This window comes from Mercenaria mercenaria, chromosome 17 (assembly GCF_021730395.1).
Source record: "Mercenaria mercenaria strain notata chromosome 17, MADL_Memer_1, whole genome shotgun sequence".
Classification (NCBI taxonomy): Eukaryota; Metazoa; Mollusca; class Bivalvia; order Venerida; family Veneridae; genus Mercenaria; species Mercenaria mercenaria.
The window spans coordinates 68,220,072-68,247,873 of record NC_069377.1 but is presented as its reverse complement, the minus strand read 5'-3'; the positions used below and the strand labels follow the sequence as shown (position 1 = coordinate 68,247,873).

At 37.2% G+C, this 27,802-nt stretch overlaps 1 protein-coding gene across 1 annotated transcript; it reads left to right on the top strand.

The window, feature by feature from the left end:
- LOC123536983 (protein OPI10 homolog) lies at positions 1 to 27,802 on the top strand. The gene is made up of 4 exons (XM_045320510.2): positions 1 to 170; positions 5,069 to 5,198; positions 13,615 to 13,722; positions 27,027 to 27,802. The coding sequence occupies exons 1-4, from the start codon at positions 126 to 128 to the stop codon at positions 27,344 to 27,346; spliced, it is 603 nt and encodes a 200-aa protein (XP_045176445.1). The 5' UTR covers positions 1 to 125; the 3' UTR covers positions 27,347 to 27,802.

Below are 27,802 nucleotides of genomic sequence, written 5' to 3'. Positions count from 1 at the left end.
ACGGGTGTTAACGGAGTATAGCTTAGCAATAAGAGAAACTCGAAAGAAATTGTCTCCAAATTCGGTCAAACAAAGATATATTATCAAAATATTGTATGATATAAATCATCAATTAGTTTTTGAAAATGAGCGTTACCCAAATGTTTGGAATTATTGTGTCTGGACGGCTGGTGAGCTATTGTCATATAATTTCGCGATGTCAATTGTTTGGGCATCTACATCTACATCTACATGATACTTCCAACAATCATTAACGATTATGACTGGAAGGCATAAACATACTATTTATCCTGTATAAAATTTACACACGTCAAATGGCTTATACACTCTTTAAATGTCAGTAAATTTCATTTGCTTGAAAAACATTGTCAGCTGCAGAACATAAATAAAAAAAGTGGTGTTAAATTTTTGATGCAGTTAACCTGGTTGGCAGACATTTCACCCCCAAGACTGTTCCTCCGAAGACTTTACAGTCTGTTGTTTAATGGAAGTGGCTATTCGTACGGTCCCGTAAGAAAAGCCTCACAGGCTATTCCTACGGCTCTTCCGTAAGAATAGTGAAATAGTGGCTATTCCTACAGCTCTAAAGACAGTTTTGTATGTCCATCTTGAATTGCGTTGTACTGAATTAATTCAAATGGCATATTTTCGAACAAATTTTTTGCTTTTCAGTATCACACCCAGAGAACAGGAACTGATTTCGAATAATGGAAAAGGCTTATTTATGTCTATGTGTAATATTGTTGTCATCGAATGATATATATGTATAGATATATGCAGCAAATCAATCAATTCAATGAATGTAATGATAATATTGTGAGTAATAAGTATGTCATTATTCTAAGTTTACATCATGTTTTGAATATCAGGCTGTATGTTCCCTTCATGTCTCGGTGATAAGACATATAAAAAATAGAGAAGAGAAATGAAGATTGTCAGAAGTAAACAATTTGTTTGAAAATATACCAGTTGAATTAATTCAGTGCAATGCAATACAAGATGGACATACAAAATGTCTTTAGAGCAGTAGGAATAGCCACCTGCGGGCTATTTCACTATTCTTATGGGAGAGCCGTAGGAATAGCCTGTGAGGCTATTCTTACGGGACCGTAGGAATAGCCACTTCCTTGTTTAATAGCATATGAAGACTTTTCACCCCCTATAGGTTTTTATTAGTAAATGTGATATTAATGATATTTTTAGGGAAAATGTATAATTATGAATATTTTTAAATGTATTATAATGAGTTTTAAATACATTTAAAAAAAAAAGAATTTTTTTTTATTGTTGTTTATTAGTAGTTATGACCATAAACTTGTAACATAACATGAATTTTGTTATTTACAAGGTATCTTTTAATCCATTAATTTTGTTTATTCAATGACTGAAAATGTGACTTTGATGATTGGAGGTACTTTTGATAATGCATTGTGTAGTTACAAAACTAAAAAGAATATTTTAATCCCTTTGTTTGATGTTCAATTATCGTCAACTTATCTGTTTTCAAGTGAAGTGACTTAGGTACATGGCATCCATGCAAATAATTTCCTATAGACACAGCAATCTTAGTCTGTTGTTCTTTATAGCCGTACCATACACCTGTACTCGAGAATCATCGGTTGTATACGGAAAATGGAGAAAAAGTACGGTTTTCGCAATCTATTTTTAGATAAATTGGCATTCGGCTGTCGAGAATCTTCAACTTGTTACTGCCATAAAATCAGTACTGATTACACTTGGCAGGCGCTTGTCAGGAGCAGTTGTTACTCTAAAAGATGTTATGTGCATGGGGATTAAAAGTATATATAGTATATACATGTATTGAGAAGATAAAAGATCCACAGGTCTAAGGTTAAAAAATCTTGTTACTGTGTTTAACCAGGGCGCTCATTTGACCCGAGGTCCTGGGTTTTGACGCACGAAAATTCCCAAAGATGCTTGTTTGACTCGTAGTAAATATGGTCCAAGAGTCAACTTTGATTGACCCGGGTCAATTTTCGGCCTCGTGTCAATAGATATCAAAGTCTTTGTATTCCGCAAAAGGAGGGCGATTGAGAAGTGAAAACTGTTAAATGGGCGTGACTGATTGAATCTGACCTGGAGCAATTTTCGGCCGCGTGTCAATCATTATCGGAGTCTGTGTAGGATGTCGATTGTGAAGTAAAGATTGATAATGCATGACTGATTGGATCATTACGCCATTTTAACACGCCTCCCTGCCAATCAGCGAATCTCTCGTTAATTATCATGGGTATAATAAAAAACACGAGTCGAGGTGGGAATATTGTAATTGATTAAAATTATGTTAACTCGTCGGGTAAGGATAAACGGCCTATTTGTTACACGTGTGTGTCAAACATTGGGCACCTTTTATTGAATTGCAATTAGTGGTACAGGTAGTATTTTTAATTGGACCGGAATCGTTTGATGACAAACTCGGGTTGGCAACAATTCGATCCGTGAGTAGGAATTTGAAATGCAAATAGCGGTACAGGTAATATTTTAATTGAACTGGAATCGTTTGATGATTATCCCAACTCTCCCGATCTCGTCGGGTTTCTCACGATTCTGGATGTAAAACCTGATCACCCCAATAAGAAGTCCAAATCTTCTGATTAAAAAAAAATCAAACAAATTAACCACTCCTTATCGCTAATAAACAACAGTTTTCGGATATTTTCAAATGTGTCTACCCCTGTTGATTTAACTATGGAGGTAATGTCTCTATATTACCTCCATGATTTAATGCACTTTCAAAAGTAACGTAGTTTAGCCCTATTTGAAATCCAGGCAACAGATATTTAATTTTAATCAATAAAAATTAATCACAATCAAATTTTGATAAGAAAACATATTGGCTTTACCTTTTTCTAAGTTTTTGAAATCGAAAGTAGGTTGTCTGCTCGCCGATGTTTGATAAACATTTCTCTTAAACCATTTTAATAAGAGGTAATGTCATGGTAAATTTAAATATCAGATACTGTTAAACTGTCTTTACATCATCACAATTTGTCAAATACAATTGCGTTGTTATGCGAAAATGTAAAAATTCACCTGAGGAGTCTTGTTCCCCATAAAAGAAATATGAGTGCAGGTTTAATTCTCAGTGGAGTTTTCAATTTAGACAGTGCTAAAAGTGCCACAACTATCAAAGTTAGCAAAGAAGGCTTGCATAACTTACAACAAAGAGTGGAATAGTGGTGACCAGTTAGATATTAACATTGCAGGACTTGAAAAATTGCATAATAAACTTAAAATGAACATGTGAAGAGTAATGACTAGTGATATTATAAGTGCAAATAAGTTGATATTATCATTAGCTGCTGCTTTGCATGTAGTTTTTTTTTTTTGGAGTGCTAAAGAGATGTTTTACACTTTACATTGTGTCTTTAGTACCTATGTATGTATCAAAAGCTATCGATTCTTTAAGTATTAATACCGTGAACGTAAATACCGCGGTATTAAATCTCCCACTTGAACACCTCGATCTCCCGCTTTGGAAAGCAAAATCTCCCACTTGGCATTCATGTACATATGTTTGTAATATGAAACACAGTACAATGCGTTCACAGTGGTTGACTCTTGAAATTTGGACATGACTCTTGAGAATTTCATTTTGACTCTTGAAATTTTGGCCTCAAGGGTCATTGACTCTTGACTTTTAAAGTCTAGTGAGCCTCCTGGTTTAACTTGTTGTTTCCACTAAATTAATTTAAATAAAGTTTTTCTTTCGCACCATCAAAAGGTAGTCGAGATATACAATATAGTTTGTGTAAATTAATCTTGTAAAAGTCGTGTATCCCCAATTCCTATATCTTCATGCCTTCTTATGTCTTCGTGCCTTTGTCATTTACATGCTCTGCTAGTTCATGCGCGAGTTCTGACGTCACCAAATTGTGAAAACATAACAAGCACATGCATATTCTTTGTTACCATCAATCCTTTGACTTGAAACTTAACTATCAGTCTACACCAGGATAAACAATCCCCATAACTCTGTTTGAATTTTGACAGAGTTATGCCCCTTTTAAACTTAGAATTTTTGGTTAAAGTTTTTGATAAAGTCAGATATCTCTGATACTTCCAAAGCTTTTGACTTGAAACTTAAAATAATTATTTACTATCAAAGTCTACACCAATAGAAACAATACCCATGACTCTGATTTGAATTTTGACAGAGTCATCCATTTGGTCAGGTGGAACCACAGTCACATATGGCCCAGATTGGAATTTCTGTTGAACCATTGGCCCAGCTTTCTCAACAAACGCCTGCTACCCTCACCAGTACATTGAATGTGGAACCTTTTGTAGAATTCTCGAAGACAATGTGTGAAAACTTGTTCAATTTTGCTTCATCTTTCGCTCAGGCTCAAGCACAAATGGTGCCAAATCCAAATGAAATGTTTGTGCCCGTGAGTAAATTACAACAGTGGTATGAAAACTTCCTAAAATAATTATTTACTACCAAAGTCTACACCAGGAGAAACAATACCCATGACTCTGATTTGAATTTTGACAGAGTAATGTCTCTTTTTAACTTAGAATTTTTTGGTTAAAGTTTTTACTGGCAAAGCTCTAATTCAGAGTCAAGCACTGAGAAAAGACGAGCGCGATGTCATCAGACAGCTCTTGTTCTTCTATACTGGTGATAAGCATGTATAAGGCATGAAGGTAGATTTAGGCTTTTCATTCTATATCAGTCCTAAAAATATCTTACTTGTACAGAGGTAGACCAAGCATGGTGAATCTTTGATAAATCAGTATAATGACTGATAAACAAACAAACTTCCTTATATTAAGGGTAAGTACATAAATCACATATAACTATGAAACTGGTGTTTAATTCAGAGTGCGCTGAAAATTTGAAGCCTTCTATATATTAGGCAAGGCAGTTTCAGGGAGGATTGTCTAAATAAATTGATAAAAACGACTAACCAGACTTCAAAGTCGCATAAAATCTGTGTATACCTTATAGGTGCAGAAGGTGTGCATGACATACATAACTTACTTTCGAACTACACACCCAACAATATAAGCTATTTAACTTAAATTCATTTTATGATTTCAGGTACAGACAGATGCTCAGCAAGTGAGTGAGAACCAAATGCTCTTCAATATTGCTGATGCTGACAGTATTAATCATATTGTTGTGTTTATGACCGGCCAGACCCCATTTCCTGATGGTCTAGGTGGCGCAGGTAATAATATGTTTCTTGTTTTGGGATAAGCACTGTTGTCAACAGTGTTTCAATTATGTAACTGCGAGCAGTTGACAAAGGAAGTGTTTCTGAATTCTGTACCAAGTCTCACGATTCCTCACCCGAGGGAGGGGAGATAATCTATGTTCTGCATATTGCATATGGCAGTCACACACCACAGTACACATGAGTATTAAATCTGCAAATTTAGGAGAAGAAGGCTGTTCATAAATTTTGTAATTTTGTAAAGGATGAGATTTCAGAACTTGTAGCCAGTACATTATTTTATTCTTCAAGTTATATCTAAGGTAAAGGAACGTAATACTGTTATTTACCGGTAATATGTTTGTATATCAAGGACTAATTTTTAATATTAGACTTTTCCAACAGTTTCAACATTGTGTATTACATCTGCTCTGGATATAATAGTAGCAATATGGCAGTAGTACCGGTATGTTTAATGAATAATAAGACAATGATAACAATAACAGTTGACAAATATTCATGAAGCCACAGTTATTACAATAAGTTAATCATACAAACAAAAGTGACCTGTGTAATTGAATATAATTCATATTTATATATATTTATCTTTCAGATCCATTTAGTTGTAAAAAGACATCAGGGCCCAGTTGTTCAAAACTTTAATTATTATTATACCAGATTTATATAGCGCCCTTTTCATGGTAAACACGTTCAAAGACGCTTTACATATAGCAAACATTTAATCGGCTGTTAAACTAACCGCCTGTTAAATTTTGATTCAGAAAATTAGGCATGATGGGAACTACTAGTATGATGTTTTAATTTTACTGTAAAGACGTTCTAGTGTTCATAAATCACACCTGGCAGAACAGAACAAATTAGTCACAAAATACTTTGTAAATGCTAAGATACCAAATGAAACCGAGTTTGAAATTCCATTAATTACTGAGGAATTTATAAAACAAGAACTCAAATCTCTAGATACTGCTAAATCAACGGGTCTTGATGGAATAGGACCCAAATTTCTAAGAATAAGTGCAAATGTAATTTCAAAACCTTTGTCAAAAATATTTAACCTAAGTATCTCTAGTGGGAAATTTCCACATCAAAGTAACTCCTATTTTTAAAAAGGGAAACAAATCAGATAGAAACAACTTTAGACCTATTTCCATCCTACCAATCCTATCAAAAATTATTGAAAGACACATCTCTAACAGTATGAAAACCTTTCTGGAAAATTTTAAACTATTACATGAACAACAGTCAGGGTTCCGAAAATTCCATTCCTGTGAAACAGCACTTACAGAAATTATAGATGATTGGATTTCGGCAATCAATAATAACAATTTGGTAGGAACCATTTTCTTGGATTTGACTAAAGCTTTTGATTTAATAAATCACAAGCTACTCATTGAAAAGCTTAAATGCTACAAGTTCAGCTCAAATTGTATTAAATGGTTTTCATCGTACTTATCGGAGCGATTCCAAAAGGTCAGCATATCAGGCAGCTTATCAACAGCACAACCAATTGTTGCAGGTGTCCCACAAGCTAAATTAAACATGTTTGCAGATGACACAACAATCTCTGCTTCTGGAAAAACTGTTTCAGATGTACAAATTGTCCTCCAAGAAGATCTTACTATTGTAGAGAACTGGTGCAAAGACAATGCCATGATACCAAATGCTGAGAAGACAAAAGCAATGTTTCTTTCAGCCTCCAACAAGATACATAATACTTTTGGAAATAACAAAACAGAAGCTTGAAACTGTTCACGAAGAAAAACTTCTTGGAATACAAGTTGACCAAAATCTAAATTGGAAAAATCAAATTGACAAAATACTAAAAAAGTGTAATTCATTACTTTATCTTTTGCTAAGAATTAAATTTTGTCTGAACTTACACTCCCGCAAATTATTCTACAATGCTTATATTTTACCCCATTTGGATTACTGTAGCACAATTTGGGGAAACTGCAACTCACAACTGCAAAATGATCTGATTAAATTCCAGAAAAGGGCTGCGAGAATTTTACTTGACAAACCATTTGATACCCCTTCAAATGAACTCTTCAAGGAACTCCATTGGATGACTTTCCCAGAAAGAGTTGATTATAAAAAAGCTGTAACAGTCTATAAAGCATTGCAAACAGAATCTCAAAATTGTCCAGACTACTTAAAGAATAAATTCAAATATGTTAATAATAATAAACTAAGGTCATCACAGCAACAACTTTTTTATATTCCAAAGCCAAATTTAGAATTTTTCATGGAATCATTAAATTATTCAGGACCGAAACTGTGGAATGACATTCCTTTACATGTAAGATCTTCTGCATCTAGTACAGAATTCAAAAGAAGATATATCCAATGGAAGTTTCCTGGTTGGACAAACTGACAATTAAAATATATTGTTTTTATTCTATGCTGTTGATTATGTAAAATCTATCTGTTTTGTTCTTTGTTCATGTTGTTAATATGTAAAATGTACTATGTTATTATGTTTAGGTCCTTATGAAATTTTTTCTGTACTTCTGGTTATGTAAAATGTATCTGTTTTGTTCTTTATTTATGTTGTCGTACCATGTTGTAAATATGTAAAATGTATCATGTTATTACGTTGAGGCCCATACGGAAGATTGCTTCGGCAAGTATGCCGCCTCGTTAAATAAAGTCTTTATTAGTCCCCTACTGGTTGAAAACCAGTTTCGGGGACTATAGGAATGCACTTTTCCGTCATTCCGTCCGTCCGTCTGTCCTTCCGTCCGTCCGCAATTTCGTGTCCAGTCCATAACTCTGTCATCCATGAAGGGATTTTAATATTACTTGGCACAAATGTTCCCCATGATGAGACGACGTGTCGTGCGCAAAACCTGGACCCCTAGCTCAAAGATCAAGGTCACAGTTGGAGGTCAAAGGTCAACAGGGCTTTTTTCCTGTCCAGTCCACAACTCTCCCATCTTTGAAGGGATTTTAGTATTACTTGGCGCAAATGTTCCCCATGATGAGATGATGTGTCATGCGCAAATCCCGGACCCCTAGCTCAAAGGTCAAGGTCACAATTGGCGGTCAAAGGTCAACAGGGCTTTTTTCCTGTCCGGTCCATAACTCTCCCATCCATGAAGAGATTTTAATATTACTTGGCACAAATGTTCCCCATGAGGAGACGACGTGTCGTGCGCAAAACCCGGACCCCTAGCTCAAAGATCAAGGTCACAATTGGAGGTCAAAGGTCAACAGGGCTTTTTTCCTGTCCGGTCCACAACTCTCCCGTCTTTGAAGGGATTTTAGTATTACTTGGCACAAATGTTCCCCATGATGAGATGATGTGTCATGCGCAAATCCCAGACCCCTAGCTCAAAGGTCAAGGTCACAATTGGAGGTCAAAGGTCAACAGGGCTTTTTTCCTGTCCCGTCCATAACTCTCCCATCCATGAAGAGATTTTAATATTACTTGGCACAAATGTTCCCCATGAGGAGACGACGTGTCATGCGCAAAATCTGGACCCCTAGCTTAAAGGTCAAGGTCACAATTGGAGGTCAAAGGTCAACAAGGCTTTTTTCCTGTCCGGTCCATAACTCTCCCATCTATGAAGGGATTTTAATATTACTTGGCACAAATGTACCTCATAATAAGACGATGTGTCATGCACAACTTTCAGAACCCTAGCTCAAAGGTCAAGGTCACACTTAGCTGTCAAATGTTAACATAGCATGAACAGGGTCTGTTTCGTGTCCGGTCCATAACTCTGACATTCATTAAGGGATTTTAATATCACTTAGCACAAGTGTTCCCCATGATGAGACGACGTGTCATGCGCAAAATCTGGACCCCTAGCTCAAAGGTCAAGGTCACAATTGGGGGTCAAAGGTCAACAGAGTTTTTTTCCTGTCCCGTCCATAACTCTGCTATCCATGAAGGGATTTTAATATTACTTGGCACAAATGTTTCCCATGATGAGACGACATGTCATGCGCAGCACCCAGTACCCTAGCTTAAAGGTCAAGGTCACACTTTGAGATCAAAGGTCAAGAGGATTTTTTTCCTGTCCGGTCTATAACTTTGTCATGCAAAGCAGGATTTAGATATCAGTTGGCACAAATATTCCCCTGGATGAGACAACATGTCATGCGCAAGAACCAGGTCCCTAGGTCTAAGGTCAAGGTCATATTTAGAGGTCAAAGGTCAAATTCAAGAATGACTTTGTACGGAACATTTCTTCTTCATGCATGGAGGGATTTTGATGTAACTTGGACCAAATGTTCACCACCATGAGGCACCCTTGTTTTTAGAATTACGTCCCTTTGTTATTACTATAAATAGATTTTTTTGTGAGTTTTTAGCTCATCTGATTTTTTGAAAAAAAAATGATGAGTTATTGTCATCACTTGAGCAGTTGTCGGCGTCGGCGTTGCCTGGTTAAGTTTTATGTTTAGGTCAGCTTTTCTCCTAAACTATCAAAGCTATTGCTTTGAAACTTGGAATACTTGTTCACCATCATAAGCTGACCCTGTATAGCAAGAAACATAACTCCATCTTGCTTTTTGCAAGATTTATGGCCCCTTTTGTACTTAGAAAATATCAGATTTCTTGGTTAAGTTTTATGTTTAGGTCAACTTTTCTCCTAAACTCTCAAAGCTTTTGCTTTGAAACTTTTAATACTTGTTCACCATCATAAGCAGACCCTGTACGTCAAGAAACATAACTCCATCTTGCTTTTTGCAAGAATTATTGCCCCTTTTGGACTTAGAAAATCAGTTTTCTTGGTTAAGTTTTATGTTTAGGTCAGCTTTTATCCTAAACTATCAAAGCTATTGCTTTAAAACTTGCAACACTTGTTCACCATCATAAGGTGACCCTGTACAGCAAGAAACATAACTCCATCCTGCTTTTTGCAAGATTTATGGCCCCTTTTGGACTTAGAAAATATCAGATTTCTTGGTTAAGTTTTATGTTTAGGTCAACTTTTTCTCTTAAACTATCAAAGCTATTGCTTTAAAACTTGCAACACTTGTTCACCATCATAAGCTGACCCTGTACAGCAAGAAACATAACTCCATCCTGTTTTTTGCAATAATTATTGCCCCTTTTGGACTTAGAAAAATCATTTTCTTGGTTGAATATTATGTTTAAGTCAACTTTTCTCATAAACTATCAAAGCTATTGCTTTAAAACTTGCAACAGTTTTTCACCATCATAAGTGGACACTGTACATCAAGAAACATAACTCTATCCTGCTTTTTGCAAGAGTGATGGCCCTTTTTAGACTTAGAAAATCATGGGTGGGACAATATTTCTATTATACAAAAAAAATCAGATGAGCGTCAGCACCCGCAAGGCGGTGCTCTTGTTTATTACTGGCGGTAGAGAAAAATCGAGACCACTTTTCTGTGGTACAGCATTCATGTTACATCAAATTTTTAGGTGTATTTTGACCTATCTCTACCTGGTAAAGAGTTTCTTGTGGACTTATATTATATAGATTTTTTTTTTTTTTTTTTTTTTAAAGATTAATTTCCCTTTGTTGTTACTATAAATAACTTACATGATAACATTTTTATAATCAGCCAAAACTATTCAATATGAAAACAACTGTGGGTTTTTATATATGCACATTTTAATCCAAGTGTGTTGTTATAACATATTGTATATGTAGTACAATATTGTTTATACATCATTGACAGATATCAGTTCATTATGTTATACTGCAGTAGAGAAAATTAGGTGCCTTCCAGTAGGGGACTTTGTATTGCATGGCAATACTTCATTCACTTGTTATTATTATTAGTCCCCTACTGGTTGAAAACCAGTTTTGGGGACTATAGGAATGCACTTTTCCGTCATTCCGTCATTCCGTCTTTCCGTCATTCCGTCATTCTGTCATTCCGTCATTCCGTCCGTCCGCAATTTCGTGTCCGGTCCATAACTCTGTCATCCATGAAGGGATTTTAATATTACTTGGCACAAATGTTCCCCATGATGAGACGACGTGTCATGCGCAAAACCCGGACCCCTAGCTCAGAGGTCAAGGTCACAATTGGAGGTCAAAGGTCAACAGGGCTTTTTTCCTGTCCGGTCCACAACTCTCCCATCCTTGAAGGGATTTTAGTATTACTTGGCACAAATGTTCCCCATGATGAGATGACGTGTCATGCGCAAATCCCGGACCCCTAGCTCAAAGGTCAAGGTCACAATTGGAGGTCAAAGGTCAACAGGGCTTTTTTCCTGTCCGGTCCATAGCTCTCCCATCCATGAAGAGATTTTAATATTACTTGGCACAAATGTTCCCCATGAGGAGACGACGTGTCATGCGCAAAACCTGGACCCCTAGCTTAAAGGTCAAGGTCACAATTGGAGGTCAAAGGTCAACAAGGCTTTTTTCCTGTCCGGTCCATAACTCTCCCATCTATGAAGGGATTTTATTATTACTTGGCACAAATGTACCTCATATAAGACGATGTGTCATGCACAACTTTCAGTCCCCTAGCTCAAAGGTCAAGGTCACACTTAGCAGTCAAATGTTAACATAGCATGAACAGGGTCTGTTTCGTGTCCGGTCCATAACTCTGACATTCATTAAGGGATTTTAATATCACTTAGCACAAGTGTTCCCCATGATGAGACGACGTGTCCTGCGCAAATCCCGGACCCCTAGCTCAAAGGTCAAGGTCACAATTAGGGGTCAAAGGTCAACAGAGTTTTTTCCTGTCCTGTCCATAACTCTGCCATCCATGAAGGGATTTTAATATTACTTGGCACAATGTTTCCCATGATGAGACGACACCCAGTACCCTAGCTTAAAGGTCAAGGTCACACTTTGAGATCAAAGGTCAAGAGGATTTTTTTCCTGTCCGGTCTATAACTTTGTCATGCAAAGCAGGATTTAGATATCAGTTAGCACAAAATATTCCCTGGATGAGACAACATGTCATGCGCAAGAACCAGGTCCCTAGGTCTAAGGTCAGGTCATATTTAGAGGTCAAAGGTCAAATTCAAGAATGACTTTGTATGGAACATTTCTTCTTCATGCATGGAGGGATTTTGATGTAACTTGGACCAAATGTTCACCACCATGAGGCACCCTTGTTTTTAGAATTACGTCCCTTTGTGTTACTATAAATAGATTTTTATGTAACTTTTTTATTACTGGCGGTTAGGGGAAAAAACGAGACCACTTTTCTGTGGTACAGCATGCATGTTACATCCAAATTTTAGGTGTATTTTGACCTATCTCTACCTGGTAAAGAGTTTCTTGTGGACTTATATTTTTTTTTTTTTTTTTTTTTTTTTTTTTTAAAGATTAATTTCCCTTTGTTGTTACTATAAATAACTTACATGATAACATTTTTATAATCAGCCAAAAAAATTCAATATGAAAACAACTGTGGGTTTTTATATATGCACATTTTAATCCAAGTGTGTTGTTATAACATATTTTATATGTAGTACAATATTGTTTATACATCATTGACAGATATCAGTTCATTATGTTATACTGCAGTAGAGAAAATTAGGTGCCTTCCAGTAGGGGACTTTGTATTGCATGGCAATACTTCATTCACTTGTTATTATCATTATTATTATTATTATTGATGATTCTTAAATTATAATATGTTTTAATAAGTCTTCTAAAATGTCGAAATGTAACTCGAAAAGTTAATCGACCGTTAGCTTAATCACCTGTAAAAGTTTCAAACAACTGGGCCCTGTTTACTTATTTTAACCATCACATCTACTTGAATTTAAATCAGATTGTTATGTTTTATTGTTAAAAAATGATCATTAAATACTGTGTCCAATTTTTGTCGAGCCCACTTGCGGAAGAGAAGACATAGTTGTCCAAAAGGCTGTTTGGTGTATGTGCGTCTGTGCATGTGTCCGTCCAGATTTGTTTGTCCGGACCATAACTTTGACATGCATGGAACAATCTTGTTTATATTTGGCATGAATGTTAACCCCAGTGAAACGGAGTGTCATGCACAAACTCCAGGTTCCTATCTCAAAGGTCAAGATTGCAGTTGGAGGCCAAAGGTCATGTCAGATCTTGTCTGGCCCATAACTTTGACATGCATTGAAGAATCTTGTTTATATTTGGCATGACTGTTTAACTCAATGAGACGGAGTGTCTTGTGCAAACCTCAGGTTCCTATCTCAAAGGTCAAGGTCACAGTTAGGTGTCAAAGGCTGGACTCGACATATTTCCCGTGGGCATCTAGTCATTTATAGAGGATATGTCAGCATTTGACATAGATAACAACAAAAAAGCAAGTGTGGAGTTAGAAAAGTTGTTAAGTATATTTGAATTCAGGCAATCTAGAACAATTGGTTATACATTGTTCAATTTATTTCAGATTTAAAAATTACATATGTGTCAGACTACAGAATACTTTCAGATTGTTTTTTATTCAGACATTGTTTGTTTTGTTATTTCAGTTTATTTCTCATGGCCAAGTCCAGCAGGTCAGTCGTGGCTGTTACTGGGACATATTTCTAATGTAAAACCAAGTGCAATATTCAAAATAACCAACCTAAAGTCAACAGGTAATATAGTTTTTTTTTGTGTCGGTCAATAGTTATACATAGCTTATTTATGTAACACCGACTTTAAATAAAATTTGTATCTTGTATATATATATATATATATGAACAATCAAGTCAAATTACTCTTACCTGAATTTGGACAATGTATCTATTTCTAGATAGAAAATCCAGTTTACTGATAAGCCTTCGAATAGTCGAAGATGCTATCACAAACGAATAATAATAAGTGAATATCATAATACAAGTTGAATCATGAAATAATTACCATAATTATACCCCCACAAAACGAAGTTTGGGGGGGAGGGTATATAGGAGTGAGCTGGACGGCCGGTCTGTTGGTTTTTAGCTCACCTGTCACATAGTAACAAGGTGAGCTTTTGTGATCACCCTTCGTACGTCGTCAGTCCGTCCGTCCGTGCGTCAACAATTTCTTGTCTGCACACAACTTGTATCACCATAAGATCTTGGTTCCTTCCTTCAACTGGCCAGATCCCATTATGGGTTCCAGAGTTATGGCTCCTGAAAGGGCCAAAATTAGCTATTTTGACCTTGTCTGCACAATAGCAGCTTTATTTATAACTTGATTTTTACCAAACTTGCACACAACTTGTATCACCATAAGGTCTTGGTTCCTTTATGATTTTATTAATCCCCTACTGGTTGAAAACCAGTTTCGGGGACTACAGGAATGCACTTTTCTGTCATTCCGTCCGTCCGTCCGTCCGTCCGCAATTTCGTGTCCGGTCCATAACTCTGTCATCCATGAAGGGATTTTAATATTACTTGGCACAAATGTTCCCCATGATGAGACGATGTGTCATGCGCAAAACCCGGACCCCTAGCTCAAAGGTCAAGGTCACAATTGGAGGTCAAAGGTCAACAGGGCTTTTTTCCTGTCCGGTCCATAACTCTCCCATCCATGAAGGGATTTTAATATTACTTGGCATAAATGTTCCCCATGATGAGAGGATGTGTCATGCGCAAATCCCGGACCCCTAGCTCAAAGGTCAAGGTCACAATTGGAGGTCAAAGGTCAACAGGGCTTTTTTCCTGTCTGGTCCATAACTCTCCCATCCATGAAGATATTTTAATATTACTTGGCACAAATGTTACCCATGAGGAGACGACGTGTCGTGTGCAAAACCTGGACCCCTAGCTTAAAAGTCAAGGTCACAATTGGAGGTCAAAGGTCAACAAGGCTTTTTTCCTGTCCGGTCCATAACTCTCCCATCTATGAAGGGATTTTAATATTACTTGGCAAAAATGTACCTCATAATAAGACGATGTGTCATGCACAACTTTCAGACCCCTAGTTCAAAGGTCAAGGTCACACTTAGCAGTCTAATGTTAACATAGCATGAACAGGGTCTGTTTCGTGTCCGGTCCATAACTCTGACATTCATTAAGGGATTTTAATATCACTTAGCACAGTGTTCCCCATGATGAGACGACGTGTCATGCGCAAATCCCGGACCCCTAGCTCAAAGGGTCAAGGTCACAATTGGGGGGTCAAAGGTCAACAGAGTTTTTTTCCTGTCCCGTCCATAACTCTGCCATCCATGAAGGGATTTTAATATTACTATGGCACAAATGTTTCCATGATGAGACAACATGTCATGCGCAAAGTGCAGACCCTTAGCTCAAAGGTCAAGGTCACAATTGGAGGTCAAAGGTCAATAAGGTGTTTTCCCTGTCCGATCCAGAACTCTGTCATCCATCAAGGGATTACAATATTACTTGGCATAAATGTTTCCATGGTGAGATTGACGTGTCATGCGCAACACCCAGTACCCTAGCTTAAAGGTCAAGGTCACACTTTGAGATCAAAGGTCAAGAGGATTTTTTTCCTGTCCGGTGTATAACTTTGTCATGCAAAGCAGGATTTTGATATCAGTTGGCACAATATTCCCCAGGATGAGACAACATGTCATGCGCAAGAACCAGGTCCCTAGGTCTAAGGTCAAGGTCATATTTAGAGGTCAAAGGTCAAATTCAAGAATGACTTTGTAAGGAACATTTCTTCTTCATGCAGGAGGAATTTTGATGTAACTTGGACCAAATGTTCACCACCATGAGGCACCCTTGTTTTTAGAATTATGTCCCTTTGTTGTTACTATTAAATAGATTTTATTGTAACTTTTTTATTTACTGGCGGTATAGAGAAAAGCGAGACCACTTTTCTGTGGTACAGCATGCATGTTACATCCAATTTTTAGGTGTATTTTGACCTATCTCTACCTGGTAAAGAGTTTCTTGTGGACTTATATTATATAGATTTTTTTTTTTTTTTTTTTAAAGATTAATTTCCCTTTGTTGTTACTATAAATAACTTACATGATAACATTTTTATAATCAGCTAAAACTATTCTATATGAAAACAACTGTGGGTTTTTCTATATGCAAATTTTAATCCAAGTGTGTTGTTATCACATATTGTATATGTAGTACAATATTGTTTATACATCATTGACAGATATCAGTTCATTATGTTATATTGCAGTAGAGAAAATTAGGTGCCTTCCAGTAGGGGACTTTGTATTGCATGGCAATACTTCATTCACTTGTTTTAACCAAACTTGCACACAACTTGTATCACCATAAGATCTTGGTTCTTTTCTTCAACTGGCCAAATCCCATAATGGGTTCCAGAGTTACGGCCCCTGAAAGGGCCAAAATTAACTGTTTTGACCTTGTCTGCACAATAGCAGCTTCATTTATGATTTGAATTTAATCAAACTTGCACAAAACTTGAGTCACCACAAGATCTCGGTTCCTTTTTTAAACCGGCCAGATCCCTTAATGGGTTCCAGAGTTATGGCCCCTGAAAGGGCCAAAATTAGCTATTTTGATCTTGTCTGCACAATTGCAGCTTCATTTATGATTTGATTTTAACCAAACTTGCACACAACTTGTATTACCACAAGATCTTGGTTCTTTTCTTGAACTGGCCAGATTTCTTCATGGGTTCCACAGTTATGGCCCCTTAAAGGTCCAAAATTGGCTATTTTGGCTTTTGCAGCCATATAGATACTTCATTTATGGTTTTATTTGATACAAACTTCCAAAATATCTTCAACAACAATACATCTTGGATTCCATGACAAATCAGATCCAATCGTAGATTCCAGAGTTATTTTATACCTGATTACCTCCCCAGATTTTAATCAAAATGGATTTATATCAATAAGTACTTATAGGACTTATTTGAAATTTCATTATTGTCATTAGTTGGACTGAGCCAATCAGGGTAGATAACTATGGACTGATTTTATGTCAAATTACCTCCCTTTATTTCAAATTAAAATGGGTATATCTCCGTAACTAATGAAGATACAGATTTTAAATTTCATTTATGTCAACAGATTTATTTGGCAGATCCTTCTTTTGTTCACTTACAATAATTTTTTTAGCTCACCTGTCACAAAGTGACAAGGTGAGCTTTTGTGATCGCGCGGTGTCCGTCGTCCGTCCGTGCGTCCGTAAACTTTTGCTTGTGACCACTCTAGAGGTTACATTTTTCATGGGATTTTTATGAAAGTTGGTCAGAGTGTTCATCTTGATGAAATCTAGGTCAAGTTCGAAACTGATCACGTGCCGTCAAAAACTAGGTCAGTAGGTCTAAAAATAGAAAAACCTTGTGACCTCTCTAGAGGCCATATATTTCAAAAGATCTTCATGAAAATTGGTCAGAATGTTCAGCTTGATGATATCTAGGTAAAGTTCCAAACTGGGTCACGTGCCATCAAAAACTAGGTCAGTAGGTCTAAAAACAGAAAAACCTTGTGACCTCTCTAGAGGCCATATATTTCACAAGATTTTCATGAAAATTGGTCAGAATGTTCAGCTTGATGATATCTAGGTCAAGTTCGAAACTGGGTCACATGCCTTCAAAAACTAGGTCAGTAGGTCTAAAAATAGAAAAACCTTGTGACCTCTCTAGAGGCCATATATTTCACAAGATCTTCATGAAAATTGGTCAGAACGTTCATCTTGATGATATCTAGGTCAAGTTCGAAACTGGGTCATGTGCCTTCAAAAACTAGGTCAGTAGGTCAAATAATAGAAAAATCTTGTGACCTTTCTAGAGGCTATATTTTTAATGGGATCTGTATGAAAGTTGGTCAGAATGTTCAGCTTGATGAAATCTAGGTCAATTTCGAAACTGGGTCACGTGCCGTCAAAAACTAGGTCAGTAGGTCTAAAAATAGAAAAACCTTGTGACCTCTCTAGATGCCATATATTTCACAAGATCTTCATGAAAATTGGTCAGAATGTTCAGCTTGATGATATCTAGGTCAAGTTCGAAACTGGGTCACGTGCCTTCAAAAACTAGGTCAGTAGGTCTAAAAATAGAAAAACCTTGTGACCTCTCTAGATGCCATATATTTCACAAGATTTCATGAAAATTGGTCAGAATGTTCAGCTTGATGATATCTAGGTCAAGTTCGAAACTGGGTCACGTGCCTTCAAAAACTAGGTCAGTAGGTCTAAAAATAGAAAAACCTTGTGACCTCTCTAGAGGCCATATATTTCATAAGATCTTCATGAAAATTGGTCAGAACGTTCATCTTGATGATATCTAGGTCAAGTTCGAAACTGGGTCATGTGCCTTCAAAAACTAGGTCAGTAGGTCAAATAATAGAAAAACTTTGTGACTTCTCTAGAGGCTATATTTTCCATGGGATCTGTATGAAAGTTGGTCTGAATGTTCATCTTGATGATATCTAGGTCAAGTTCGAAACTAGGTCATGTGCGGTCAAAAACTAGGTCAGTAGGTCTAAAAATAGAAAAACCTTGTGACCTCTCTAGAGGCCATATATTTCATGAGATCTTCATGAAAATTGGTCAGAATGTTCACCTTGATGATATCTAGGTCAAGTTCGAAAGTGGGTCATGTGCCTTCAAAAACTAGGTCAGTAGGTCAAATAATAGAAAAAGCTTGTGACCTCTCTAGAGGCCATATTTATGCCCCCCTTTGAAAAAGGAGGGGTATATTGTTTTGCAGATGTCGGTTGGTCGGTCTGTCGGTCGGTCGGTCGGTCGGTCGGAATGTAGACCAATCTGTTTCTGGATGATAACTCAAGAACGCTTGGGCCTAGGATCATGAAAGTTGATAGGGAGGTTGGTCATCACCAGCAGATGACCCCTATTGATTTTGAGGTCTGTATGTCAAAGGTCAAGGTCACAGTGACCCTGAATAGTAAAACGGTTTCCGGATGATAACTCAAGAACACTTGGGCCTAGGATCATGAAAGTTGATAGGGAGGTTGGTAATGACCAGCAGATGACCCCTATTGATTTGGAGGTCAGTATGTTAAAGGTCAAGGTCACAGTAACCCTGAACAGTAAAACGGTTTCCAGATGATAACTCAAGAACACTTGGGCCTAGGATCATGAAAGTTGATAGGGAGGTTGGTAATTACCAGCAGATGACCCCTATTGATTTTGAGGTCAGTATGTTAAAGGTCAAGGTCACAGTGACCCTGAACAGTAAAACGGTTTCCGGATGATAACTCAAGAACACTTGGGCCTAGGATCATGAAAGTTGATAGGGAGGTTGGTAATGACCAGCAGATGACCCCTATTGATTTTAGATTCAGTATGTTAAAGGTCAAGGTCACAGTGACCCTGAACAGTAAAACGGTTTCCGGATGATAACTCAAGAACGCTTAGGCCTAGGGTCACGAAAGTTGATAGGGAGGTTGGTAATGACCAGCAGATGACCCCTATTGATTTTGAGGTCAGTATGTCACAGGTCAAGGTCACAGTGACCAGGAACAGTAAAGTGGTTTTCAGGCAATAACTCAAGAACGCTTGGGCCTAGTGTCAGGAAAATTGATAATTAGGTTGGCCATGACCAGCAGATGACCCCTATTGATTTTGAGGTCATTAGGTCAAAGGTCAAGGTAACATTTGCCAGGAACAGTTAAATGGTTTCTGATCTTCTTGTCCAAAGCCATAGGGCCTAGGGCTTTGATATTTGGTATGTAGCAAAATCTAGTGGTCCTCTACCAAGATTGTTCAGATTATTTCCCTAGGGTCAAATATGGCCCCACCCCTAGGGTCACATGGTTTATATAGACTTATATAGGAAAAAACTTTGAAAAACCTCTTATCCAAAACCACAAGGCCTAGGGCTTTGATATTTTGTATATGACATCATCTAGTGGTCCTCTGCTAAGATTATTCAAATTATTCCCCTAGGGTCAAATATGGCTCCGCCGTGGGGGTCACAAGGTTTACATATACTTATATAGGGAAAAACTTTGAAAATCTTCTTTTCCAAACCACAAAGACTATGGCTTTGGTAATTTGTAATGTATCATCATTTAGTGGTTCTCTACCAAGTTTGTTCAAGTTATCCCTCTCGGGTCAAATATGGCCCCACCCCAGAGGTCATATGGTTCATATAGACTTATAAGGGAAAAACTTAGAATCTTCATGTCCATAACTTACATCATTCAAATTTGGACCACATGTATAGTTTTGAATGGCAAGATGAACCTTGACATGAGTTGACTTTGATCTTGACCTAGTGACCTACTTTCATATTTCTGTACCTACAACCTTCAAATTTGGATCACATGCATAGGTTTGTGTACTGAAAAAAACTTTGACCTTGTTATTGACCTAGTGACCTACTTTCACATTTTTGAAGGTACAGGCTTCAAATTTGGACCACATGCATAGTTTTTTGTTCCAAAATAAAATTTGACCTTGATTTTGACCTAGTGACCTACTTTCACATTTCTCAAGCTACAGCCTTCAAATTTGAACCACAAGCATAGTTTTGTGTATTGAAATGAACTTTGATCTTGAGATTGACCTAGTGACCTACTTTCACATTTCTCAAGGTACAGGCTTCAAATTTGGACCACTTGCATAGTTTTGTGTTCCGAAATGGAATTTGTGTTTACAGTGAGCAGATAATTTCTGTTCCTTGTGCAATTACTGAATGCATCAAGGGGGGCATTTCGTGTTTGACGAGCTCTTGTTTTCATGGTATCTGTATGAAAGTTGGTCTGAATGTTCATCTTGATGATATCTAGGTCAAGTTCGAAAGTGGGTCATGTGCCATCAAAAACTAGGTCAGTAGGTCAGATAATAGAAAAACCTTGTGACCTCTCTAAAGGCCATATTTTTCATGGGATCTGTATGAAAATTGGTCTGAATGTTCATCTTGATGATATCTAGGTCAAATTCGAAACAGGGTCATGTGCGATCAAAAACTATGTCAGTAGGTCTAAAAATAGAAAAACCTTATGACCTCTCTAAAGGTCATACTTTTGAATGGATCTCCATAAAAATTGGTCAGAATGTTCACCTTGATGATATCTAGGTCAAGTTTGAAACTGGGTCACGTGCCATAAAAAACTAGGTAAGTAGATCAAATGATAAAAAAAACCTTGTGACCTCTCTAGAGGCCATACTTTTCTTGGGATCTTTATGAAAGTTGGTCTGAATGTTTATCTTGATGATATCTAGGTCAAGTTTGAAACTGGGTCAACTGGGGTCAAAAACTAGGTCAGTAGGGCTAAAATTATTAAAATCTTTTGACCTCTCTAGAGGCCATATTTTTCAATGGATCTTCATGAAAATTGGTCAGAATGTTCACCTTGATGATATTAAGGTCAGTTTCGAAACTGGGTCACGTGCGGTCAAAAACTAGGCCAGTAGGTATAAAAATAGAAAAACCTTGTGACCTCCCTAGAGGCCATATTTTTCATGAGATCTTCATGAAAATTAGTGAGAATGTTCACCTTGATGATATCTAGGTAAAGTTCAAAACAGGGTCACGTACCTTCGAAAGCTGGGTCAATAGGTCAAATAATAGAAAAACCTTGTGACCTCTCTAGAGACCATATTTTTCAATGGATCTTCATGAAAATTGGTCAGACTTTTATCTTGATAATATCTAGGTCAAGTTCAAAACTGGGTCACATGAGCTCAAAAACTTGGTCACTATGTCAAATAATAGAAAAAACGACGTCATACTCAAAACTGGGTCATGTGGGAAGAGGTGAGCGATTCAGGACCATCATGGTCCTCTTGTTTTAATTACTTCCCTTTTACGTTACTATAAATAGCTTATTTTTAGTAACTTTTTAGCTCACCTGTCACAAAGTGACAAGGTGAGATTTTGTGATCGTGCGGCGTCCGTCGTCCGTCTGTGTGCGCGTGCGTGCGTCAGTCCGTAAACTTTTGCTTGTGACCACTCAAGAGGTCACATTTTTCATGGGATCTTTATGAAAGTTGGTCAGAATGTTCACCTTGATGATACCTAGGTCAGGTTCGAAACTGGGTCATGTGCGGTCAAAAACTAGGTCAGTAGGTCTAAAAATAGAAAAACCTTGTGACCTCTGTAGAGGCCATATATTTCATGAGATCTTCATGAAAATTGGTCAGAATGTTCACCTTGATGATATCTAGGTCAAGTTCAAAACTGGGTCACGTGCCTTCAAAAACTAGGTCCGTAGGTCTAAAAATAGAAAAACCTTGTGACCTCTCTAGAGGCCATATATTTCACAAGATCTTCATGAAAATTGGTCAGAACATTCATCTTGATGATATCTAGGTCAAGTTCGAAACTGGGTCATGTGCCTTCAAAAACTAGGTCAGTAGGTCAAATAATAGAAAAACCTTGTGACCTATCTAGAGGCTATATTTTTCATTGGATCTGTATGAAAGTTGGTCTGAATGTTCATCTTGATGATATCTAGGTCAAGTTCGAAACTAGGTCATGTGCGGTCAAAAACTAGGTCAGTAGGTCTAAAAATAGAAAAACCTTGTGACCTCTCTAGAGGCCATATATTTCATGAGATCTTCATGAAAATTGGTCAGAATGTTCACCTTGATGATATCTAGGTCAAGTTCGAAAGTGGGTCATGTGCCTTCAAAAATTAGGTCAGTAGGTCAAATAATAGAAAAATCTTGTGATCTCTCTAGAGGCCATATTTTTCATGGTATCTGTATGAAAGTTGGTCTGAATGTTCATCTTGATGATATCTAGGTCAGGTTCGAAAGTGAGTCATGTGCGGTCAAAAACTAGGTCAGTAGGTCAAATAATAGAAAAACCTTGTGACCTCTCTAAAGGCCATATTTTTCATGGGATCTGTATGAAAATTGGTCTGAATGTTCGTCTTGATGATATCTAGGTCAAGTTCGAAACAGGGTCATGTGCGATCAAAAACTAGGTCAGTAGGTCTAAAAATAGAAAAACCTTATGACCTCTCTAAAGACCATACTTTTGAATGGATCTCCATAAAAATTGGTCAGAATGTTCACCTTGATGATATCTAGGTCAAGTTTGAAACTGGGTCATGCCATAAAAAACTAGGTAAGTAGGTCAAATGATAAAAAAAACCTTATGACCTCTCTAGAGGCCATACTTTTCTTGGGATCTTTATGAAAGTTGGTCTGAATGTTTATCTTGATGATATCTAGGTCAAGTTTGAAGCTGGGTCAACTGCGGTCAAAAACTAGGTCAGTAGGGCTAAAATTATTAAAATCTTTTGACCTCTCTAGAGGCCATATTTTTCAATTGATCTTCATGAAAATTGGTCAGAATGTTCACCTTGATGATATTTAGGTCAGTTTCGAAACTGGGTCACGTGCGGTCAAAAACTAGGCCAGTAGGTATAAAAATAGAAAAACCTTGTGACCTCTCTAGAGGCCATATTTTTCATGAGATCTTCATGAAAATTAGTGAGAATGTTCACCTTGATGATATCTAGGTAAAGTTCAAAACAGGGTCATGTACCTTCGAAAGCTAGGTCAATAGGTTAAATAATAGAAAAACCTTGTGACCTCTCAAGAGACCATATTTTTCAATGGATCTTCATGAAAATTGGTCAGAATTTTTATCTTGATAATATCTAGGACAAGTTCAAAACTGGGTCACATGAACTCAAAAACTTGGTCACTATGTCAAATAATAGAAAAAACGACGTCATACTCAAAACTGGGTCATGTGGGAAGAGGTGAGCGATTCAGGACCATCATGGTCCTCTTGTTTTAATTACTTCCCTTTTACGTTACTATAAATAGCTTATTTTTAGTAACTTTTTAGCTCACCTGTCACAAAGTGACAAGGTGAGATTTTGTGATCGTGTGGCGTCCTTCGTCCATCTGTGTGCGCGTGCGTGCGTCAGTCCGTAAACTTTTGCTTGTGACCACTCTAGAGGTCACATTTTTCATGAGATCTTTATGAAACTTGGTCAGAATGTTCACCTTGATGATATCTAGGTCAGGTTCGAAACTGGGTCACGTGCCTTCAAAAACTAGGTCAGAAGGTCTAAAAATAGAAAAACCTTGTGACCTCTCTAGAGGCCATATATTTCATGAGATCTTCATGAAAATTGGTCAGAACGTTCACCTTGATGATATCTAGATCAAGTTCAAAACTGGTTCACGTGCCATCAAAAACTAGGTCAGTAGGTCATATAATAGAAAAACCTTGTGACCTCTCTAAAGGCCATATTTTTCATGGGATCTGTATGAAAGTTGGTCTGAATGTTCATCTAGATGATATCTAGGTCAAGTTCGAAAGTGGGTCATGTACCATCAAAAACTAGGTCAGTAGGTCAAATAATAGAAAAACCTTGTGACCTCTCTAAAGGCCATATTTTTCATTGGATCTGTATGAAAATTGGTCTGAATGTTCATCTTGATGATATCTAGGTCAAGTTCGAAACAGGGTCATGTGCGGTCAAAAACTAGGTCAGTAGGTCTAAAAATAGAAAAACCTTGTGACCTCTCTAGAGGCCATACTTGTGAATGGATCTCCATAAAAATTGGTCAGAATGTTCATCTTGATGATATCTAGGTCAAGTTCGAAAGTGGGTCACGTGCCATCAAAAAGTAGGTCAGTAGGTCAGATAATGAAAAAACGTTGTGACCTCTCTAGAGGCCATATTTTTCATGGGATCTGTATGAAAGTTGGTCTGAATGTTTATCTTGATGATATATAGGTAAAGTTTGAAACTGGGTCAAATGCGGTCAAAAACTAGGTCAGTAAGTCTTGAAATAGAAAAACATTGTGACCTCTCTAGAGGCCATACCCTTGAATGGATCTTCATGAAAATTGGTCAGAATGTTCACCTTGATGATATCTAGGTCACGTTTGAAACTGGGTCACGTACCATAAAAAACTAGGTCAGTAGGTCAAATAATAGAAAAACCTTGTGACCTCTCTAAAGGCCATACTTTTCATGGGATCTGTATGAAAGTTGGTCTGAATGTTCATCTTGATAATATCTAGGTCAGGTTTGAAACTGGGACAACTGCGGTCAAAAACTAGGTCAGTAGGTCTAAAATTAGAAAAATCTTTTGACCTCTCTAAAGGCCATATTTTTCAATGGATCTTCATGAAAATTGATCTGAATGTTCACCTTGATGATATCAAGGTCAGTTTCGAAACTGGGTCACGTCCGGTCAAAAACTAGGCCAGTAGGTATAAAAATAGAAAAACCTTGTGACCTCTCTAGAGGCCATATTTTTCATGAGATCTTCATGAAATTTAGTGAGAATGTTCACCTTGATATCTAGGTAAAGTTCAAGACAGGGTCACATACCTTTGAAAACTAGGTCAATAGGTCAAATAATAGAAAATCCTTGTGACCTCTCTAGAGACCATATTTTTCAATGGATCTTCAGGAAAATTGGTCAGAATTTTTTTATCTTGATAATATCTAGGTCAAGTTCAAAACTGAGTCACATGAGCTCAAAAACTAGGTCACTATGTCAAATAATAGAAAAAACGACGTCATACTCAAAACTGGGTCATGTGGGAAGAGGTGAGCGATTCAGGACCATCATGGTCCTCTTGTTTATTATTGGCCGTAGGGAAAAACCGAGACCAATTTTCTGTGGTACAACATGGATGGTACCTCCAATTTTTAGGTGTATTTTGTATTTTGACATATCTGTACCTTGTAAGATTTTTTTTTTCTTTTTGGTTAAATTTCTTCCCTTTGTTGTTCCTGTCCTTTGGACTTAGATAATTTTTCTGAGGACCTTCTTGTCCTCAAGTGCAATGATAACAGGTGAGCGATATAGGGCCATCATGGCCCTCTTGTTGTGGTTTCTGGATGATAACTCCTGAAAGGCTTGACTGATTTAAATAATGTTTGGTACACAGGTGTAACATAAGAAAATACAGGTCAAGTTCGAGTTTGTGATGAATAGGTCAAAGGTCAAGGTCACAGTGACCCTGAACAGTTAAACGGTTTCCGGATGATAACTTGAGAATGCTTGGGCCTATGATCATATATTTTGGTACAAAGGTGTAACATCATGAAATACTGGTCAAGTTCGCATTTGGGGACTGTAGGTCAAAGGTCAAGGTCACAGTGACTCGGAACAGTTAAATGGTTTCGGATGATAATTTGAGAACACTTGGGCCTAGGATCATAATTTTTGGTACACAGATGTAACATCATGAAATACAGGTCAAGTTCAACTTTGAGGTTTGTAGGTCAAAGGTCAAGGTCACATTGACTCGGAACAGTTAAACGGTTTCAAGATGATAACTTGAGAACGCTTGGGTCTAGGATCTTAAATTTTTTTACACAGGTGTAACATGATTAAATAAGGTCATGTTCGACTTTGAGGTTAGTATGTCAAAGGTCAAGGTCACAATAACATGAAACAGTTAAACGGTTTCCGGATGATAACTTGAGAACGTTTGGGCCTAGGATCATGAAAATTGATAGCGAGGTTGGTTATGACCAGCAGATGACCCCTAATGATTTTGAGGTCAGCAGGTCACAGGTCAAGGTCACAGTGACCCAGAACACTTAAACAGTTTTCGGACAACAACTTCACAACCCTTGGGACTAGGATCACGAAATTTAATAGGGAGGTTGGTCATGACCAGCAGATGATCCATATTTATTTTGGGTTCCAAAGGTCAAAGGTCATTTAAACTTTTTCCGGACAATGACTTGAGAACGCTTGGGCCGAGGATCATGAAACTTTATAGGGAGGTTGATCATGACCAGCAGATGACTTCTATTGATTTTGAGGTCAGTAGGTCAAAGGTCAAGCAAGTTCAGCTTTGACATTGACCTAGTTCTGTGACAAGGCCATATTGTGGGGGTATAATTCGTCACTCCTGTGACAACTCTAGTTATTATATATTATGGATGAGGTTTTTTTTTAAGTCAATGAGTGTTAGTTTTAAGTATATTTTCAGCAGTCGGCCGAAAATGAATATGGCAAACAAATTGGATAAAGCAGTTTTATGGGTACGACCAAACATGTAACTTCAATAAACATTGTATATATATATCTATATATTACAGATAGCAGCAGCAGTCATCCATTTGGTCAGGTGGAACCACAGTCACATATGGCCCAGATTGGAATTTCTGTTGAACCATTGGCCCAGCTTTCTCAACAAACGCCTGCTACCCTCACCAATACATTGAATGTGGAACCTTTTGTAGAATTCTCGAAGACAATGTGTGAAAACTTGTTCAATTTTGCTTCATCTTTCGCTCAGACTCAAGCACAAATGGTGCCAAATCCAAATGAAATGTTCGTGCCTGTGAGTAAATTACAACAGTGGTATGAAAACTTCCTAAGAAGGCTGCAACAAAATCCTTATTTCTGGAGATCATGAGATCATAACTTGTAATTCTGTGCTACATTTTGTACTTTCAGCAATGAAAAACACTTATGTCTTTAACACTTGCCCCTGAATAAACTAGAGGGGAACCATTATCTGGACAGGATCAGTTTCTGGACACATGTATTAACAGCTTTATGTTGCTATTATTTATGTAGACATTTCATCTGGATCATTCAGATGTGTATAATGCATGTCTGTGAGAAAACACTGCTTTGCAAGCTTATACTTACATCAAGTTTTATATTGATATAGATAAAACACAATTTGATTTTATTTCATCCCGTTGCATTTTATTTTAAGAACAGTGCTTGCAATGATTGAGGCATTTAACAAAATTTTTGAAGACGTAATCTGAAGACATAATCCATTTACCTTCCGCCATATGATTTAATGAGCTTTTGCACTAATCTTACTTTTATATCGATTTAAAATAAATAGACAATGATA